The following is a 17,432-nucleotide window of genomic DNA, read 5'->3' as shown; positions in this document are numbered from 1 at the left end:
TAGACAGCTAAAAATAACAATGTTTTACATTGCTTAATGTCAATTTCTTTTTTTTTTCCCCTCAAAATTACATAAACAATAATCAAAATTATTAATAATCCCAAGAATTCATTTTTTCTTCTTTTTTTCAACTACTTTTAGAAAGGTGATCAGCAACTAAAAGAGGAACACATAATCAAATAAACTTTGAAGTTGGAAAAAAATACTCTCAATAAAAATAAGGAGATATAAATTAAATCAGCTGTTAAAAAAAAAAAAAGATAATATTTATCTCTCTTCTCTCTCCACCGTCGTTCCCATTGATTGATTAGTCTTCTTCTCTCTCTCTCTCTCTCTCTCTCTCTCTTTCTATTCTCTCTCCTCAGAGGAGAGCCGATGATAAACGACGGCGGTTATCACCGGAACTGAGGGTAAAGTAGTCTTTCACATGGCGGGTGAAGATGTTTCGAGAAATTTCCGAGCTTTGGTGGAAAACGCAGACCGGAAATTCGCGAGAGTTCGCGATCTCCCAACGTTTGGAAGAGCACAGAGTCACTACTTCCACAAAGTCTTCAAAGCTTATATGAAGCTATGGAATTATCAGCAATCTCACAGGTCGAAGCTGGTCGAGTCCGGTTTAAACCGATGGGAAATCGGCGAGATCGCGAGCCGGATTGGTCAGCTTTACTTTAGTCAGTACATGAGGACTAGTGAAGCTAGGTTCCTTCTTGAGGCTTATGTCTTCTACGAAGCGATTCTTAGGAGGAGGTACTTTGAAGGAGAAGCTCACGGGAAAGATCTTGGTGCTCGTTTCAAGGAGTTACGTTTCTATGCTAGGTTTTTGCTTGTTTCTTTGATTGTGGATCGGAAAGATATGGTTTTGCACTTAGCTGAGAAGCTTAAGGTTTTGGTTGATGACAGCAAATCTAATTTCAGGGTACTTAATTTCCGATCTGCCCTTTTTTGTTACATTTGGTGAAAAGTCTTTATTTTTATCTTCTTCTTGATGATGGATTTGAGGATGTTCTTCTTTTGTGTGTGTGTGTGTGTAGGAGACAAACTTTAAGGAGTGGAGGCTAGTTGTGCAAGAGATCACTAGGTTTATAGAATCTGATGCAGAATTAACTTATGTCAGGCCTCTACGTTACTGTGCAATGCTTGATTCTTATCCAGCTTCTCAAACATATCTAGCTCGGTTTCACGCTAAGAAATTGTTCAAGTTTCGTGATGCTCTCTTGGCAAGCTATCACCGTAATGAGGTGACCAAAGTTGTTTTTTTTTTTTTTTTTTTTAATGAGGTAAACAAGATGTTTAAACTCTGTTGCATTCATAATAATAGTATTCATTATATTGATGTGGATTCTCAGGTGAAATATGCTGAAGTCACGTTGGATACTTATAGAATGATGCAGTGTTTAGAATGGGAACCTAGTGGATCTTTTTACCAAAAAAAGCCTGTTGAAACGAAGGAGAATGGTTTTGTAATTGATCACACTTTAACCTCTGGGCTTATAGATATGAAGTTAGCTGCTGATATGGCTGATCCAACATTACCTCCTAATCCTAGGAAAGCAATTCTTTATCGCCCTTCAGTATCCCACTTGCTAGCGGTGAGTTTTATGTGTACCACATAGAAAATCTGCAGGACTTCTTGATATATCGATAGACAGGAGTGTGTCCTTCCATTATGTTTAACTTTTTTACTCGCGTGATATATCTACAGGTCTTGGCAATGATTTGTGATGAGCTCTCTCCAGAGTGCGTGATGCTTATATATTTGTCAGCTTCAGGTTAGTTTTCTTCTTGGTTGTCACTGGAACTTTGAAGGTTGGTAATTTGTTTTTATCATGCTGCGACGTCAATGATATTGGTTATTAATATCCAGGTGGTCCTGCTCGCGAAAATGTTGCGCAAGCAGAGAACTCTGTTGGTTCTAGCAGAACATCAAAAAGTAAGCTGCTTGCTCGAGGCTCCCAAGAACAGAAAAGTTACAAGTCAGAACCACATAGTAATGGAAAAATGTTGTCTAGTGATTATTATGAGGATCATCTTTGGTTAGGTCCTAGAGGAGGCTCTGGTAAGTCTTTTTCTTTTGGAATAATAATAACATTTTAGTATCTCTCGAAAGAGCAGACTTTTCTAATTCACGGTCTCGTTTTTGGTTCAGGTTCAAACAACCTTTACCCTGGTGACCTAATCCCTTTTACACGAAAACCGCTTTTCTTGATCATTGATAGCGACACTAGCCGTGCATTCAAGGCAGGTTTGTCATAACTTAGTGCATCATATTATCTGGAGAGTCTAATAGTTTCTCTCAAGTCACTTTGCGATATTTGCTGATGGATTGTTATTAAAATAAAATAAAAAAAACTCCAGGTTTTGAGTGGAGCAGAGAGAGGCGAGCCTGTTGCTATGCTTCTTTCACCTCTGAAGCCATCATTCGAGAACCCATCTACTGATGATACGGACACACTCAACGGAAGTCAGTTTACCTTTTTCTTAACAGCTCCTTTACAAGCATTCAGTCAAATGCTGGGCCTCTCAAACTCAAACCCCGACCCGGTTAGCACTTGTTATTTGATTTACCATAAATGAACCAAACTTTTTAGTGCGGCATGCCTCTTTACAAATTTCTTATCACAATCTTCAGGAAGTTTATGATGAAGCAGAGAGTATGCTTTCTGCTTCATTCTCAGAGTGGGAAACGATTCTGTTGACTTCCAAAGTCTTGAATCTCGTCTGGGCACAAGTCTTGCCTGATACATTCTTGAGACGGCTGATTCTAAGGTGAGTATATTCTCAAAAAGTTTTCGGAATTGAAACCACACAAAGCATGGACTCACGTCCTTCAGCCTTTATATTATTGTGTAGATTCATATTCTGCCGGTCTGTTCTCACGTCCTTCAGCCGCACAGAGGATGATGACCCGTATTTACCTCAGTGCCACCCGAACCTCCCAGAGCTGCTCTCACCGGTATCAAAACCGGTGCAGTCCTCAGTACAACGACTAGCTGATCACTTGGGTGTAGCCAAATCTTTCCACTTCAACAAGACGTAAAATTAGAAAAAAAAAACCCCATGAGCCTAGGTTGTTTGTTCGTTCTTTTTTTTTAATATATAGAAAAAGTCTGTATTTTTTTTAGGGTATAAAGAAAAGAGAATTGTAATTTGGGAAGTTTAATTTCTTTTTATTTTATTTTGATTTGATGATTCTTTTTAGTTTTTGGTCCTTTTGTAAAAGAAGATTAGAGAACAAGGTAATAATCATTATTAGTCTCTTCTTTAGGATGGTTTGCTGCTGCTTTGTGTACGAGGAGAGACTTAACAATATTTGTGCATTGCGTAAAAGAAAGTGTGGTGACATTTGTTCTTTCGCATTTTCATAATCAATCTATTTTGAATTTTGTGATAATGATTTGACTCACTAAGAACCAAGTAAAAAAGATCGAAGCTTTACCCAACAGATGAAAGATGCCAGATTGAATCCTAGCCGTCAAATACTAAAACGCAAAGGCTAAATATTTACAGATTGAATCCTATTGGGTTATGTAAATATGCTATTCGGTTAAGATAGTTGGTTTAGCATATGGTTTAGATACTTGTATATAACAATGCTATCATTGTATTGAAAGACAAGTGCTTCATTGTTACTATAGGAAGCCGTAAAGGTGATGCTCGACAAGGTTGAGACACCGTATTACTCTTCCCTCAACTTTTATGTAGACAACAACTCAACCTACTGGTTGAAGCCATCCATTGATTTGTTTTGATTGGTTCTCGATGAACTATCGCATAGTAAACATAAGAGAAGGGGTCATTGGATCTGAGCTCAGGGTAAACAATACATAAGCTGTGTTCTGTTGGAAGTGGAAGTAAAAAAAAAAAAAAAAAAAAGATTGAAGAAGCTTTTTTTACCCAAAATATGAAAGATATACCAGATTGAATCGTAGCCGTCAAATACTAAAACGCAAAGGCTAAAAAGAAAAGGTGTCTCCATGTGATTTGGTCGTAGCCATTGTTGAGTCCAAATTTTGTCCGTAGTGGAGAGAGAGAGAGGAGGAAGAAACCTGGAGATTTCGAGGTGAGTATGCAGAGAATTGGATAATAATTCGATATGGTTGGGTTTTTTAGTTCTTCGATTAGATGATTAGGGTTGTAATTGCCTCTCATTATCATCGTCAACGACAATTTCAATTCGACTCTGATTAGATTTTTGGATTTTGAGCTCCAGTTATTAGTTTGATAGGTTTTTAAATCTTGATTTCAAATTTTTCAATTGCAGATAGGAAGTTAAAATCTCGAGAAACTCAGATAGACATCCTTGGTTTTTGAAGACCCTAGTTTCTACCATGTTGTTAACATTGAGAGCTTCTTTTGTGCCTATAACGACGTTAAAGCCTCGTTTTTTATACAACATTCCGCACAATCACCATATCGGTTTCTGCAAGTCCCCATTATTCAAGTTTAGAAGAACATATGCTCAAAATGACGACGAGTCTTCTTCTTCTACTGGTGGTGGAAACAGACCGGTTAGTAGCGATGATTCGACAAAGAAAGACCAATTTGGTGGTTTCAGTTTCAAGTGGAGGGAGCTGTTGAATCCGGATCAAGATAACTTTGTTGCTGTTGCGTTAGCCGGGGTATTGACTTGGGCTAGCCTTCAAGTCTTGTCTCAGCTTTTCTTCATCTCTTTCGCTATCCTTGTCGCTGCTCTCAAGTATTCATTTATCGCTGCTCTACTCATTTTCATTCTCGTCACTCTCCTCTAGCTTTCTCTATTTGTTTGATGAATTTGGTACCAAGTTGGTATAGTATGAAGTTGTTGCATCACACACAGGTTTGAATTCCAACTGTGGTTTCATACATTTGGCGTTTGTACTCGCTTCTTGAAAACAATGAAGAATGTCTCAAAAGAAACAGTTCCAAAAATCTCAAAGTTTATATGATCCAAACTCGAAGAAACACATTAACGAGAATCAAAATCAATCAAAGTTATTTCACTTAGACTTTTATTAATCTTATTACGATCAAGAACAATAATAATAGAACCATATGTTTTATATCATCAAAACCTTAGACCCCCTAAAGAAGATAAGATTGAAAAAAAAAAGACTACTTTTTAGAAGATTTCTTCTTCGAGCTAACAGCAACAACTTCAGGTTTAGGATGCTTCTCAGCTTCACTTGGATCTAACCACTTGAGAGGATGACGATTAAAGCAAGGCCAATTTGGTATAGTGATCAGAGTCGTCAGGACTACACCTCCGGCGTAGATCAACATCATCGTCCTAAACGACTCCGTTGCGTAACCAACAACAAACGCCATAACCGCGGCGATCAGAAGCAAGATCTGCATTAACTGCTCCGCCAATTTCTGCCCTTGCCAATCCATATCTGAAAAAAAAAAACAAAAAAAAACCAAAATTACAATCAAATTGAATAGTACAGATCTATGACGTCGGAGAATCTATACCTGGAAAATGAAGACGATTTCGAAATCTCTGTTTCTTCTCGACGGAAGTTGGATTTGGGGAAGAAGAAGAAGAAGAAGACGACGACGACTACGAAATTTCGGTTTAATACTAAACCGAAAAGTTTGACTGATGCAACCAAATTTAATATACCGTACGTAACGCACCAATCGGATTTTTGTAATAAATGGGCCTTATCTTTAAGCCCATTAATTTAACTGTAGGCCTTCAATGAAATCGGAACGGTTCAATTAACCACGATCCGCGACGTTTCGTATTCAACCAATAAGAATCGAGTAATGTAGCCCTGGCGATCCTCGTCAAACCTGTAGAGCTGAATCTTGTCCGTTGATTGCGTTCAAGAAAGCACATGTTGTGGTATTTTAACCCGCACGATTAGAAAACATGAGAAACACATTGATGAGCAATACTAACCGTCCGATTATTATTAAATCTGCTTTTGCCAAATCGTTTGCCTATAAATTAATATCAAGAGCCTTACACGCGTGAAGACAGACATTGTTGAAAAATAAAACTTTTTTTCAAGATCGAAAGCAAAAGCTCTTCTTTGAAAATTTGGAGAAGCTAGAGAGGTTTCTAAGGTACGATTCTCTCTTTTGATTTTTTTAGACAAAACAGTTAATTGTCATGTCTGTAATTTCATTTTAATTATGTTGTGTAAATTTTTATTTTATTTTATTTGCTAATGATTAAAGCAGCAAACAAATTTTAAAAAAAAAAAAAAAGAAGGAAAATTGTAAGAGAGTCGCAACAGCGCACCGGTCAATCAAGTCGGTAATTAGGGTTTAACCCAATCTTGGCCATTTTTCGCAACCGCAACTAGCTCATCATCATGTTGACGGCCCTCCGATCTCGTTGCTCCTCTTTTCTTCAAGATCAATCATGGAAACTAAGTTTATCTTCTGCTCCGAATCGCATCTTAGCCTTCTCTCCATTTTTTTCTTCAACCTCCGGAGCCAAAGACGTTTCAGAGATTCTCACACTTCCCGAAGTGGAGAAAATACTCGCCGACGTGAAAGCTGATAACGTTACGGTGGTACCAACTCACAATCACTGTTTCTGGGCCGATTACATGGTCGTCGCCACGGGAAGATCTGATTGGCACTTAAAAAACGTCGCTCAAGCATTAGTCTATAAGGTACACACGTCTTCCATCTTCCTCTATCGTTGAGATTGTTGATTTGGGTATAGCCAATTTTGTGAATTCGATATATGAGTATTGAATTTGACCTTTGATGGATAATGATTAGCTCTGTTTTGTGAACACGTTTTGATACGGTAAAGAGTGATCCAATGGTTTTCTTGTATTGCTCTTCACAGACCAAGCAAAAGCAGAAAGGCGCCAAACATATAATGCTGCCTTCTGTGCAAGGGTACGATAGCAAGTGGGTTGTCATAGACTACGGTTCGTGTGTTCATGTTTCTATCTACACAAAGTGTTCATTTTTATATTTCGTTGGAGTACTGTGTTGGATGTAATTCTCCGGATACCCTGTAGGAAAGTTTGTAGTCCATACACTTGATTAGAAGGCCAGGATTTATTTCAATTTGGCAAGCCTTTGGACTGCTGAAACATCTGGTACTGAGTCTTCTGATCTTCAGGTAAACAAGTCGCTTAATTTTATCGTCTTTATTGATTATATTGAAGCCTTTTTTTCTTTTTTGGGTTGTTGTTGTAGAATCTTCAAAACGCTTTTGTAAAGGTTAGACCAATAAACAATTCGAAAAGGAAACCGGCGAAAGTGAGTTCTTGATTCTGTTCGATGGACATACAATCTTCTAAGTCTATCGTGTTTTTAAATCCTAGACGGGTTGAGGATATGATTTTAATAAGCCTATTATCAATATCATTCCCTTTTTTTTTAAGCCACCTGTCTATTTGTTTTCCTTTTTTTTTTTTTTTAAAGTCACCTGTATTTATTTCCTTTTATAATTTGGAAAAGAAATAATTTGTCTCTCCTAATCAAAAAAGGAAAACGAATTAAGCCCTCTCTCTATATGGTCACGGTCGTGTTGTCTCACACAATTTGATTTTAATAAGCCTATTATCAAGAATACTGTTTCCAATTTGGCCAATTCCCTTTCTTATTGGCATATATATATAGAGAGACATAAATGAATAAAAGCTGAAAACTACATGGTCACACGCAGGGACATGTAAACATAATATGTGCACATAGATACAGACTTCTGCTGTGTCAATCATGATGTCCACCATTACAGACTTCTAACTCACCTGCTAAGTCAAATCTGCCACAAGCTTGGCTGCAATAGATTCATGTCCTCGAGTCTGCAAAAAAAATTGAAAAGTCTGTTAGCAATCAAGGAGAAAGTAAATAGGGCCACCGGAATGAAACAAATCACCTTACACTCTCTTGCAGCTGAAGATAGATGTCACTATCAGCAAAACCTTTGATATTGAATATCCCAAGCTCCAGGTCCAAAAAGCGAGAGTAAAAAAAACATCCAATGGAACAACAAGGACAATATCACAAATCAGTTTTTTCCTAATCGCTTCAAACTACGGAAGAAGTACGAAGGTAAGAAAGAACCTGAGCTAAGGCAGGATTAGCAATGCCAGAAGTACAAACGGTGTGGTGTTCTTACAAACTTGCGGGAACGGTGACGCCTGTAAGCAGATGGAAACGGTGTCGAACTTGTACAGGATCTCGCTAGAGAAACATAGCATTAGCTGGCATGATTCCTTCAACCGCAACAACCTGAAAAAGAAAAGAGAATATGAAACTATATATGACAATTAACATGCAATTTCAAGAACAAATTAGCTTTAGAAATTCAAAATATCCAGTTATTAAATGGCACAAAACAGAGTGTACCAACCTACCTTGGAAAGTGCCTGACTGATCACAATTTTCCCACATCCATAAGCACAAGGAATGGCACAGGTTCCGCCACGAATAGAAGGGGAGAGGGCATCAAGGACACGCTGCCAACAGGAAAAGAAAGCAATCAACAATACACATCTTCAATTGACTATCACCGTTGTCAAAAAAAGTTAATTGAGTAGTTACCTGCTCAGTGAGTAGAGGAGGAGTATCAACAGAAAGCTTTAATGCAACTGGCCTAGGCGTACACAAGCCAGCTCTGACATATTATCAACCAACAAATTTAATAAGATAACCAAAAGAAGTAGCGATAAGAAAATACGTTGCAAACCTGAAACATGGCGAAAGATTATGGCAGGAGCCCTTGCAACGCCACCAACATAAGATGAAACTACCACCAATTCATAAGAGGATATGGCCTTATTTGCTAGGTAATCAAGTATCCGAGGTTGTTCATGAATATCAAGCAGAAAAAAAATCAGCCATAAGAAAATCCATTGTGACAATTGAGAAAAGGGGAACTCAATGCTTTGAGGAATAATTTAAACATGATCGAATGAAATTTCAAAGTAGCCCATAGACTGTGTCCGGGTTGAAGATGACAAGCAAGCACACGGTCTGAACGAGACTGTGCTGTTATCAAATTTTCCACAAGCTTGGTTGCAATAGATTCACGTCCTTGAGTCTGCAAACAAAAATTATAAAATAAAAAAGTCACATGAAAAGTCTGTTAGCCACCAACATTACATCAGGTGAAACTAAAAAACTGTAATAGTTGACCTCTGTGGTTGATTCGGTAGGAGTAACTTGATATATCCTGAGGCTTGCTTTTTATCCTGCAATAACAAGAATCGGTTAAAACAAAGTAGCTGAACTTAAATAATTAGTCATTAGTGAAGGATGATTGAAACAATACCTCAAGGTCAAGGGGTTCTTCTTCTTACCTGAGTGTAGATTAGCAAATCTCTGAAAGTCACTAGGGGAAAAAGAAGAGGATGTAACACGAGATATCTGAAGAAACCTTACCTAAACAGATAATTCTAGACGAGAAGATAAGAGAAAACGCTTGACAACGATCAATCAAAGCCATCACCGATCAATCGTAAGAAGGATCCTCCACAAAACTAAATCAACAATAACAAAACGACAAGTAGTAACATGTAACAAAAAGAAAAAACAAAAGTAAGCGAGAACAAATCAATGAGCGAGTTATTAATGGCATAGGTTCTGCCACGAAGGGGAAAATTCTAGCAGATGTGGTGTCCTTCTTTGTGGTGCAGGCAAAGCTGGAGCTGTCAAGATCTGCATCAAATCACAGAACGCATTGGTTAAAACTTTAGTTTTCTATTTATGAAGTACATTACCTTGATGAAACTCGATGCATTGCCTTCTTGTTCTCTACTTTTTCACAGGTTGAGCTTAAAACTTTGAAGTGAGCAAGACCTCGTTTTGCCCTGTGGAGCAGCAGAGTTGCTGGTTATGGATTGAGGATCCATATATGATGAGGAGGCGGAAAGAGTATCAGTCATGGAGTGAATCAATCTAATTTTATAACAATTTGGCTCACCTGTCTCGATTTTCCATCAGTTTGGTAGTGCTAGCTAAGTTTTTAGTTTCCCTGTAATGAGGCAATCAACACACACACACAAAAAAAAAGATTACAAGAGGAACGTTAGACCAGAGTTGGTATCAGAATGGTTATTAAGAATGTTACTTACCCTTTCACATTTTGCTGATGACTGCATTCGGCTTCAGACTACTGTGTAAACCTTAGACCCCCTAAAGAAGATAAGATTGAAAAAAAAAAAGACTACTTTTTAGAAGATTTCTTCTTCGAGCTAACAGCAACAACTTCAGGTTTAGGATACTTCTCAGCTTCACTTGGATCTAACCACTTGAGAGGATGACGATTAAAGCAAGGCCAATTTGGTATAGTGATCAGAGTCGTCAGGACTACACCTCCGGCGTAGATCAACATCATCGTCCTAAACGACTCCGTTGCGTAACCAACAACAAACGCCACAACCGCGGCGATCAGAAGCAAGATCTGCATTAACTGCTCCGCCAATTTCTGCCCTTGCCAATCCATATCTGAAAAAAAAAACAAAAAAATTACAATGAAATTGAATAGTATAGATCTATGACGTCGAAGAATCTATACCTGGAAAATGAAGACGATTTCGAATCTCTGTTTCTTTTCGACGGAAGAAGAAGAAGACGACTACGAAACTTCGGTTTAATACTAAACCGAAAAGTTTGACTGATGCAACCAATTTAATGTACCGTATGTAACGCAACCAATCGGATTTTCGTAATGAATGGGCCTTATCTTTAAGCCCATTAATTTAACTGTCGGCCTAAATTGAAATCGGAACGGTTCATTAACCACGATCCTCGCCGTTTCGTATTCAACCAATAGGAATCGAGTAATGTAGCACTGGCGATCCTCGTCAAACCTGTAGAGCTAGATCTGGACCGTTGATTGCGTTCAAGAAAGCACATGTTGTGGTATTTTAACCCGCACGATTAGAAAACGTGAGAAACACATCGATGAGCGATACTAACCGTCCGATTATTAAATCTGCTTTTGCCAATCGTTGCCTATAAATTAATATCAAGAGCCTTACACGAGTGGAGACTGACATTGTTGAGAAAAAAACCTTTTTCGAGATCGAAAGCGAAAGCTCTTGTTTGAAAATTCGGAGAAGCTAGAGAGGTTTCTAAGGTACGATTCTCTTTTGATTTTCCCGGAAAATTTATTTCGTTTGATCTTTAAACTGCTGTAATCGTTCGGTATCACGTATGAAATTAGGGAGATGAATCGATTCGCTAGATTTGAGTATTAGATTGTTTCTTTGGGTGGAATCGTCTGCTTCCTCTGTAAATTTTCGGTAGTTTTCACCGATGTAATTAGATGATTATTCGTATTCGTCTCCTGTAAATTAGGGTTTCGGTTTTCTTGATTAGGCGATTTACAATTGGGGATTTGTTTTGGTTTTGTGTTGATCTTTACGATACATTCTTGCAATTGAAATACCTAAGGTTCTAAATTTTGTTATCTTGATGTATAGATGGCTCGTACTAAGCAAACAGCTCGTAAGTCTACTGGAGGAAAGGCTCCTAGGAAGCAGCTTGCTACAAAGGTAATCTCTCATATGTGATCTGGGTTTGCTTTTATTGACACAGTTCTGGATTTGTTCTAATTGTTTTTTTTTTCTTTTTTTTTTTCCAATTTAAGGCTGCACGTAAGTCTGCACCAACCACTGGAGGAGTCAAGAAGCCCCATCGTTACCGTCCTGGAACTGTTGCTCTTCGGTATGCATTCTGTTTTCTCAAAAAATAATTTCGTTATACTTGGTTGGTATCGTAGTTGACCTAATATTGTTTTCTTGTTATTGATTAACAGTGAAATCCGTAAGTACCAGAAGAGTACTGAGTTGCTGATCAGGAAGCTCCCTTTCCAGAGGCTTGTTCGTGAGATTGCCCAGGACTTCAAGGTAATGAATGTGGTGCTTATGAGTCTATTGAATCTGAAAAATATGTGTTTTGGATATCATATGACATTCTTTATGTTCATTGTTATAACCTTGTGTGCTTTTTTCTCTATGAATGCAGACTGATCTGCGTTTCCAGAGCCATGCTGTGCTTGCACTCCAGGAGGCTGCAGAAGCATACCTTGTTGGTCTCTTTGAGGATACTAACCTCTGCGCCATTCATGCCAAGCGTGTCACCATAATGCCAAAAGACATTCAACTTGCACGCAGGATCAGAGGAGAGCGTGCTTAAGTGTGATGGGGAAGGTTGTCGGATTATGTGAATGTGGAGGGTTTTCTAAATAGATAGTTGGAATTAGATAATGGCTTTAAAAGCTTTCGGTTGTAGGAGACCTGAATACAATGCTGGTTGGCTTTTTTTTTCTTTTCTTGTCTACTTGTTCTTATGATTTCCGTGTGTTCTTACTTTAGCCTACGTTTTGTGGTGTGTTTATTGCTTTCTTCTTTGGCAATATCAAACGCCGAAAAGACATATTGATATGTTAAAGTTTCTGACTTTTGTTTCATCTGCTTGTGTTCATTAAAAATATGTTTGATTTTGTTATAATAAATTAGGTTTGTGTTTCAAAGTTTTATTCATTCATTATTAATAACTTTAACATTCACGAAATTGGTAATCCGCGTGACTCGTAAAATATTCAATCGTAGCCGTTGAGATGAGTTCAGAAAACACAATGTGCAAATGTTTTAACCGTCGGATTATGGATGTAAGAAAGCACAAAAGGAGCGTATCGTGAGAACACACTTTGGTAGCATAACCCTTATAAATAACCGCATTGTGGCCACAACTACTACAATCATCTGCAATTACTGCTTTTGCGACGAAAGACGAAAAAAAAAAAAAACCAAAACAGAAGTCAGCTCAAGCGACAAGAGGTATGATTTGCGATTAGGGTAATAGTTTTAAGCTCGTTTCTTAAATTTCCAGTTATTGTCTCTGCGATCTGATCGTCACGACAATTGACTTTTGGATTTTGTCCCGTTCCTGTTTGAAAAAACAAATCTCCGTCTTTCAAATTTGCTGCATAGATATATATACATGTTGAGATCGAGTCTGGTCGCTTTGTTGTCTGATCAACACTTAATAATAGTTGGTCTGTTTCTTGCTTCGTGGCTCTGTGTTAGTGATCTGTCTTGATTGCGATTGTCACTGCGTAGTTGTGTTTTGAAAAATTAGGGTTTGTGAGTCGATTTTTTCCCCTTTGGCAAAATCCGGCTTGATAAACGATTCATCATTGTTAGGGCTTTTTGGTTTCGCCAATTTCTTGATCAAATTAGTTTTGGATGATCTTCAATTGACTGTTTAGTTTCTTGTGAATACGCTCGCAGAGATGGCTCGTACCAAGCAAACCGCTCGTAAGTCCACCGGAGGAAAAGCTCCAAGGAAGCAGCTTGCTACTAAGGTTTTTGTTCCTTCTTTGTCTTCTCTTCGTGCTCAAAATTGTGCCTTTAGTTTTCAAAATCGAGTGTTGATCTTCTTCTGTATTCAACACAGGCTGCTCGTAAATCTGCACCAACCACTGGTGGAGTCAAGAAACCACATCGTTACCGTCCTGGAACTGTTGCTCTTCGGTTTGTCCCTACCTTCTTATATGGTTGATTCTTCACAGTTTGTCTTTTAAAGTTATGCTAAAAATTTCTCCTCATCGCTTTGGTGTTCAGTGAAATCCGTAAGTACCAGAAGAGTACTGAGTTGTTGATCAGGAAACTCCCATTCCAGAGGCTTGTTCGTGAGATTGCTCAAGATTTCAAAACTGATTTGCGTTTCCAGAGCCATGCTGTGTTGGCTCTCCAGGAAGCTGCTGAAGCATACCTTGTTGGTCTCTTTGAAGACACTAACCTCTGCGCCATTCATGCCAAGCGTGTCACCATTATGCCTAAGGATATTCAGTTGGCTCGTCGTATCAGAGGTGAACGCGCTTAAGAGGCCTACCAAGAAACAACCGATCAGGTTTTAACTTCGCTCTGCGGATTTGATTCAAGATTGATTGGTCTACTACTAGTTTTTTTTCTTGCTCTCTCTCAATTGCTGTGTTTTTTTTTCTTCTTAATTTCGGGTATGTTAGTAGGGAGTACCAAATTAGTAAGTAACAAGTCTGCAATCTTGTGTTCTTTAAGCTTATGTGTATTGCAAACTCTTTTTAACTCTTTGTTAAATTATTATGTTTTCTTAACTTAGTTTGTCACCATATCTTTCTCTTCAGAGGTCTTTAATGGCTGATATTTTCTGTTTCCTATTTAATTAATAAGTTTTGTGGATTTGTTGAATCTTTCTAAAACAATTTGGATTGTGGATGATAAGTTTGGACGGCCCTCAACAAAACAACCCCCTTAAAAAAAGGAAGATACGTTCCTAAACCATTGAGAACCAACTTTTCTTTATTTTGACCAATAGATTTTGTTTTCCTTTTATCGCAACCTCTTAAATATATTCTTCGTCAATCAAAAACCCATTTACCCAAAACGTCCTCTTTTCTTTGTTCTGCATTTCTCCGAAACTCTGAATAAGAAAACATCAATCATCCATCAAATCAAATGGGAGAAGTAGATGAGAAACCGTCGTCCATTGATGTAGCTTCTCCGAGGTATTCATCTACCAAAGTTGCGGATATCGATACAGAGCTTCACAAGATGAAAGCTTCCCTTGAGAACGAGGTCGTTTCTTTGAAAGCCGAGTTATTGAAGAAAGATACGTTGATGAAGAATCTTGAAGCTGAGGTGGAGAAAAGTAAAGAATTAGAGAAGCAACTTCTTGATTCCGTTGATGAGAAATCAAGAGAGTTAGAGGAAACAAAAGCTTTCGTAGAAGAATCCAAGGTAGAGATCGCTTCTTTGAAAGAGAGGATAGAAACATCTTACAATAGCCAAGATTCTAGTGAGGACGAAGACGAAGATGATAGTTCTGTTCAGGATTTTGATATCGAGTCAATAAAGATTGAGATGGAATCAACCAAGGAGAGTCTCGCAAAGGCTCACGAGGCTGCAGAAGCTTCCTCTTTGAGGGTGTCTGATTTGTTAGAAGAGATGAAATCGATTAAGAACGAGCTTCAATCAGCGACTGATGCAGAGATGACGAGCAAGAAAGCAATGGATGATTTGGCATTGGCTTTAAAAGAGGTGGCTACTGATTGTAGCCAAGCGAAGGAGAAGCTTGTGGTTGCGGAAACAGAGCTCGAGGCTTCGAGGTTGGAGTCTCAGCAATGGAAAGAGAAACACGATGAAGTTAGGAAAGAAGCGGAACTGCTCAAGAACACGAGCGAGAGACTTAGGATTGAAGCAGAGGAATCACTTTTGGCTTGGAATGGGAAAGAATCTGTGTTTGTGAGTTGCATAAAGAGAGGAGAAGACGAGAAGAACTCACTTCTTGATGAGAACAATAGATTGCTTGAAGCTCTTGTTGCTGCTGAGAATCTGAGCAAGAAGGCTAAAGATGAGAATCACAAGGTTAGAGATATACTTAAACAAGCCATTAACGAAGCTAATGTAGCGAAAGAAGCAGCCGGGATCGCCAGAGCTGAGAATTCGAATTTGAAAGATGCCTTGTTGGATAAGGAAGATGAACTGGAATTCGCTTTGAAGGAGATCGAGAGGGTGAAGGTTAACGAAGCTTTGGCTAATGACAATGTAAAGAAGTTGAAGAAGCTGTTGTCTGAAATAGAGGTAGCTATGGAGGAAGAGAAACACAGAAGCCTGAGCAGACAAGAGTCGTTGCACAAGGATGTAGAAGTTGTTGTTGAGAAGAAGATTGAGGAGAAGGAGAAGAAGGAACATAGCGAGAAGAAGGAAGAGAAGAAAGAGAACAAGAAGGAGAAGAGAGAGAGCAAGAAGGAGAAGAAAGAACATAGCGAGAAAAAGGAAGAGAAGGAGAAGAAAGAGCAGACACATCAGAACATAGATAAGAAGATGATTGGGAAAACTTGTAGTTTCAGTATCATGAAGCTCGGTCATCACAACTACAACCATAGCAAGCACAACAAAGAAACAGCAGTAGTAGAGGAAGAGATCACAAAAGCCTCAAACGGTGGGAATCATCAACAAGAGAACAGTGATGGAAGTGGCGAAGGAAGCTCTCCAAGTTCAGATTCTTACCTATTCAAAGGTTCAATCTTTGACGTAGCAGAGACGCCACATGCGCAGACGCATCACAAAAGGAGATCATCGTGTACGTTTTTGGAAGAAGTAGAGACGATGAATCCAGAGGATCTGGAGAATTTGGATGGGAATCATTTAGAAGAAGGAGAGTTGAACGACAAAGGAGCAGTAGCAAGGAAGAAGAAGGCATTTATACGTAGGTTTGGTGATCTTCTCGTTAGGAGGAAGAGCTTAAGTTTCTCACACAAGAAAGAGTCTTCCACTGATTCACAAGATAAGCAGCAGCAACCACAGACTCCTCCGTCTCCGTCTCCGCCACTATTACCGCCCATGTCTCCGGAGCCCTGAAGAGCATTGTTTTATTAATATATACTTTTGTGATACGCCATTGTTGTGTTCTCTTCTACTACATACAGCTTTTGAGGTTTGCAGGAATTTTATTGTGTGTACATAGACAAAACGTTTTAATTTTTTCTTGGTAATAAAGATTGTTTTGAACTTTTTGATCTTTGCAGTGTTACTTATGTCTTCATTCAATTGTTGACATTCTTGGTCGAACCGGTTTAGTTATTTAGAAATTCCCGGATTGGGGAGGAGACGCAAGTTTCGAATTATTTAATTTCTCGTTAGAAGGCCTTTCAATACAAAGGCTTATTAATTTTGTTTAGATTTCCTTAACTCTTTTCACTATATATATGGGCCGAGAAAACTTTTTCGAATTTTTCTTTAAACTATTTGTATAAACCAAATATATATATATACTGAGCAAGGTCACGCAATGTGGTAAAGGTGTCAGAGGTGCAACTTTACAATATAAAGATTTTTGATACACAAGCAAAGAGTTCAACTATATTCGAATATCGAAAGTGAAGTTCAATTCCATTTATTTTCATTCTTAATTTATATTGTTATGCAAATATAACTAGAAATTTTATTTATTTTAAAAAACACATATTTGCCAAATTTAGTCTCAAATTCTCTAGTGCGAGTTCTTTTATTGCTTTTTAATCAGTCCTTGTGTAAAGGATTTGCCCCTATGTTTTGTGCTTCTCTAGCTTTATATGTCTATTTATGCTAATAAAATTGAAATCCTTTTGCTCGCATTTAACCAAATTACAAAAGCAAAATGTAATGCATATTGTGGGGAAAAGGTATGCAAGATTCCAACAAATCAAGAAAAAAGTAATACTAATAAAGAAAATATTTATGGGAAAAATCATAATGGATTGAATTGCATAATAGCCTTTCTAATAATAGCAACCAAAATGTGGGGACACTAATGTTATCACCCAACCACTCAACGATGATGGGCTTTTACATCACGGCCCAATCTTCACCTTCCACGTAACCTCACGCCTGACGCACGGACACCACTTCCACTTGGCATCTAGTTTTGTCACTTGCTTTCAATTTCCCACGTGTACGGTTACTACGTGGCCACGTACATCACTGTTTTGTTTTTCTTTGAAC

The 17,432-nt window shown here is 38.2% G+C and overlaps 6 protein-coding genes and 2 pseudogenes across 51 annotated transcripts; 6 read left to right on the top strand and 2 right to left on the bottom strand.

Annotated features, from left to right (window-relative positions):
- Positions 1–133: 133 nt before the first annotated feature.
- On the top strand, positions 134–3,391 carry LOC104719928 (uncharacterized). Of its 2 annotated transcripts, none has more exons than XR_015567976.1 (9): positions 134–916; positions 1,032–1,238; positions 1,347–1,589; positions 1,703–1,769; positions 1,865–2,056; positions 2,147–2,242; positions 2,356–2,541; positions 2,630–2,766; positions 2,851–3,391. XR_015567976.1 is itself a non-coding variant. In XM_087468142.1 (9 exons), the coding sequence occupies exons 1-9, from the start codon at positions 428–430 to the stop codon at positions 3,035–3,037; spliced, it is 1,800 nt and encodes a 599-aa protein (XP_087324268.1). In that variant the 5' UTR covers positions 189–427; the 3' UTR covers positions 3,038–3,391. The 2 variants fall into 2 exon arrangements, 1 of the variants encoding a protein (XP_087324268.1); XM_087468142.1 differs by having other exon boundaries at positions 189–916; positions 2,147–2,238.
- A 528-nt stretch (positions 3,392–3,919) lies between these two features.
- On the top strand, positions 3,920–4,908 carry LOC104716301 (uncharacterized). The gene is made up of 2 exons (XM_010433688.3): positions 3,920–4,060; positions 4,262–4,908. The coding sequence occupies exon 2, from the start codon at positions 4,329–4,331 to the stop codon at positions 4,746–4,748; it is 420 nt and encodes a 139-aa protein (XP_010431990.2). The 5' UTR covers positions 3,920–4,060; positions 4,262–4,328; the 3' UTR covers positions 4,749–4,908.
- Positions 4,909–4,961: 53 nt separating this feature from the next.
- LOC104716302 (signal peptidase complex subunit 1) lies at positions 4,962–5,594 on the bottom strand. Its single transcript, XM_010433689.2, has 2 exons — positions 5,452–5,594; positions 4,962–5,372 (listed from the first exon to the last, which is right to left on the bottom strand). Exon 2 carries the CDS (start codon positions 5,368–5,370, stop codon positions 5,092–5,094), a length of 279 nt encoding a protein of 92 aa, XP_010431991.2. The 5' UTR covers positions 5,371–5,372; positions 5,452–5,594; the 3' UTR covers positions 4,962–5,091.
- Positions 5,595–5,940: 346 nt separating this feature from the next.
- On the top strand, positions 5,941–7,227 carry LOC104716298 (protein Iojap-related, mitochondrial-like; annotated as a pseudogene). The gene is made up of 5 exons (XR_015567932.1): positions 5,941–6,051; positions 6,166–6,608; positions 6,791–6,875; positions 6,969–7,072; positions 7,150–7,227. The product of XR_015567932.1 is annotated as a protein Iojap-related, mitochondrial-like (transcript).
- A 269-nt stretch (positions 7,228–7,496) lies between these two features.
- On the bottom strand, positions 7,497–10,623 carry LOC104716300 (signal peptidase complex subunit 1 pseudogene; annotated as a pseudogene). 42 transcript variants are annotated; one of them, XR_015567972.1, is made up of 13 exons: positions 10,478–10,599; positions 10,035–10,407; positions 9,884–9,934; positions 9,704–9,789; positions 9,343–9,618; positions 9,233–9,260; positions 9,097–9,152; positions 8,648–9,001; positions 8,503–8,554; positions 8,316–8,417; positions 8,023–8,190; positions 7,840–7,902; positions 7,497–7,760 (listed from the first exon to the last, which is right to left on the bottom strand). The product of XR_015567972.1 is annotated as a signal peptidase complex subunit 1 pseudogene, transcript variant X40 (transcript). The 42 variants fall into 42 exon arrangements; XR_015567948.1 differs by having other exon boundaries at positions 7,835–7,902; positions 8,503–8,575; positions 9,704–9,770; XR_015567951.1 differs by having other exon boundaries at positions 8,503–8,575; positions 9,704–9,770.
- Positions 10,624–10,949: 326 nt separating this feature from the next.
- Positions 10,950–12,439, top strand: LOC104716297 (histone H3.3). Its single transcript, XM_010433686.3, has 5 exons — positions 10,950–11,041; positions 11,388–11,459; positions 11,555–11,631; positions 11,723–11,813; positions 11,932–12,439. The coding sequence occupies exons 2-5, from the start codon at positions 11,388–11,390 to the stop codon at positions 12,100–12,102; spliced, it is 411 nt and encodes a 136-aa protein (XP_010431988.1). The 5' UTR covers positions 10,950–11,041; the 3' UTR covers positions 12,103–12,439.
- Positions 12,440–12,470: 31 nt separating this feature from the next.
- Positions 12,471–14,044, top strand: LOC104716295 (histone H3.3). Of its 2 annotated transcripts, none has more exons than XM_010433684.2 (4): positions 12,471–12,746; positions 13,200–13,273; positions 13,366–13,442; positions 13,533–14,044. In XM_010433684.2, exons 2-4 carry the CDS (start codon positions 13,202–13,204, stop codon positions 13,792–13,794), a joined length of 411 nt encoding a protein of 136 aa, XP_010431986.1. In that variant the 5' UTR covers positions 12,471–12,746; positions 13,200–13,201; the 3' UTR covers positions 13,795–14,044. The 2 variants fall into 2 exon arrangements, with proteins under 2 accessions (XP_010431986.1, XP_010431987.1); XM_010433685.3 differs by having other exon boundaries at positions 12,590–12,764.
- Positions 14,045–14,222: 178 nt separating this feature from the next.
- On the top strand, positions 14,223–16,462 carry LOC104716294 (uncharacterized). Its single transcript, XM_010433683.3, has one exon. The coding sequence runs from the start codon at positions 14,406–14,408 to the stop codon at positions 16,308–16,310; it is 1,905 nt and encodes a 634-aa protein (XP_010431985.2). The 5' UTR covers positions 14,223–14,405; the 3' UTR covers positions 16,311–16,462.
- Positions 16,463–17,432: the final 970 nt, after the last annotated feature.

This window comes from Camelina sativa, chromosome 10, assembly GCF_030686135.1.
Source record: "Camelina sativa cultivar CO46 ecotype springtype chromosome 10, ASM3068613v1".
Lineage (NCBI taxonomy): Eukaryota > Viridiplantae > Streptophyta > Magnoliopsida > Brassicales > Brassicaceae > Camelina > Camelina sativa.
This window is presented reverse-complemented; position numbering and strand designations above follow the sequence as displayed.

What these genes read in the sequence shown, in the direction of transcription:
- LOC104716294 (XM_010433683.3), top strand. Translation starts at nt 14,406, where the DNA reads ATGGGAGAAGTAGATGAGAAACCGTCGTCCATTGATGTAGCTTCTCCG.
- LOC104716301 (XM_010433688.3), top strand. Translation starts at nt 4,329, where the DNA reads ATGTTGTTAACATTGAGAGCTTCTTTTGTGCCTATAACGACGTTAAAG.
- LOC104716295 (XM_010433684.2), top strand. Translation starts at nt 13,202, where the DNA reads ATGGCTCGTACCAAGCAAACCGCTCGTAAGTCCACCGGAGGAAAAGCT. An exon ending in GGAAGCAGCTTGCTACTAAG is followed by an intron (nt 13,274 to 13,365) that starts GTTTTTGTTCCT and finishes TATTCAACACAG; the next exon opens with GCTGCTCGTAAATCTGCACC. An exon ending in CCTGGAACTGTTGCTCTTCG is followed by an intron (nt 13,443 to 13,532) that starts GTTTGTCCCTAC and finishes TTTGGTGTTCAG; the next exon opens with TGAAATCCGTAAGTACCAGA.
- LOC104716297 (XM_010433686.3), top strand. Translation starts at nt 11,388, where the DNA reads ATGGCTCGTACTAAGCAAACAGCTCGTAAGTCTACTGGAGGAAAGGCT. An exon ending in CCTGGAACTGTTGCTCTTCG is followed by an intron (nt 11,632 to 11,722) that starts GTATGCATTCTG and finishes ATTGATTAACAG; the next exon opens with TGAAATCCGTAAGTACCAGA. An exon ending in AGATTGCCCAGGACTTCAAG is followed by an intron (nt 11,814 to 11,931) that starts GTAATGAATGTG and finishes CTATGAATGCAG; the next exon opens with ACTGATCTGCGTTTCCAGAG.
- LOC104716302 (XM_010433689.2), bottom strand. Translation starts at nt 5,370, where the DNA reads ATGGATTGGCAAGGGCAGAAATTGGCGGAGCAGTTAATGCAGATCTTG.
- LOC104719928 (XM_087468142.1), top strand. Translation starts at nt 428, where the DNA reads ATGGCGGGTGAAGATGTTTCGAGAAATTTCCGAGCTTTGGTGGAAAAC. An exon ending in CAAACTCAAACCCCGACCCG is followed by an intron (nt 2,542 to 2,629) that starts GTTAGCACTTGT and finishes CACAATCTTCAG; the next exon opens with GAAGTTTATGATGAAGCAGA. An exon ending in TTGAGACGGCTGATTCTAAG is followed by an intron (nt 2,767 to 2,850) that starts GTGAGTATATTC and finishes ATTATTGTGTAG; the next exon opens with ATTCATATTCTGCCGGTCTG.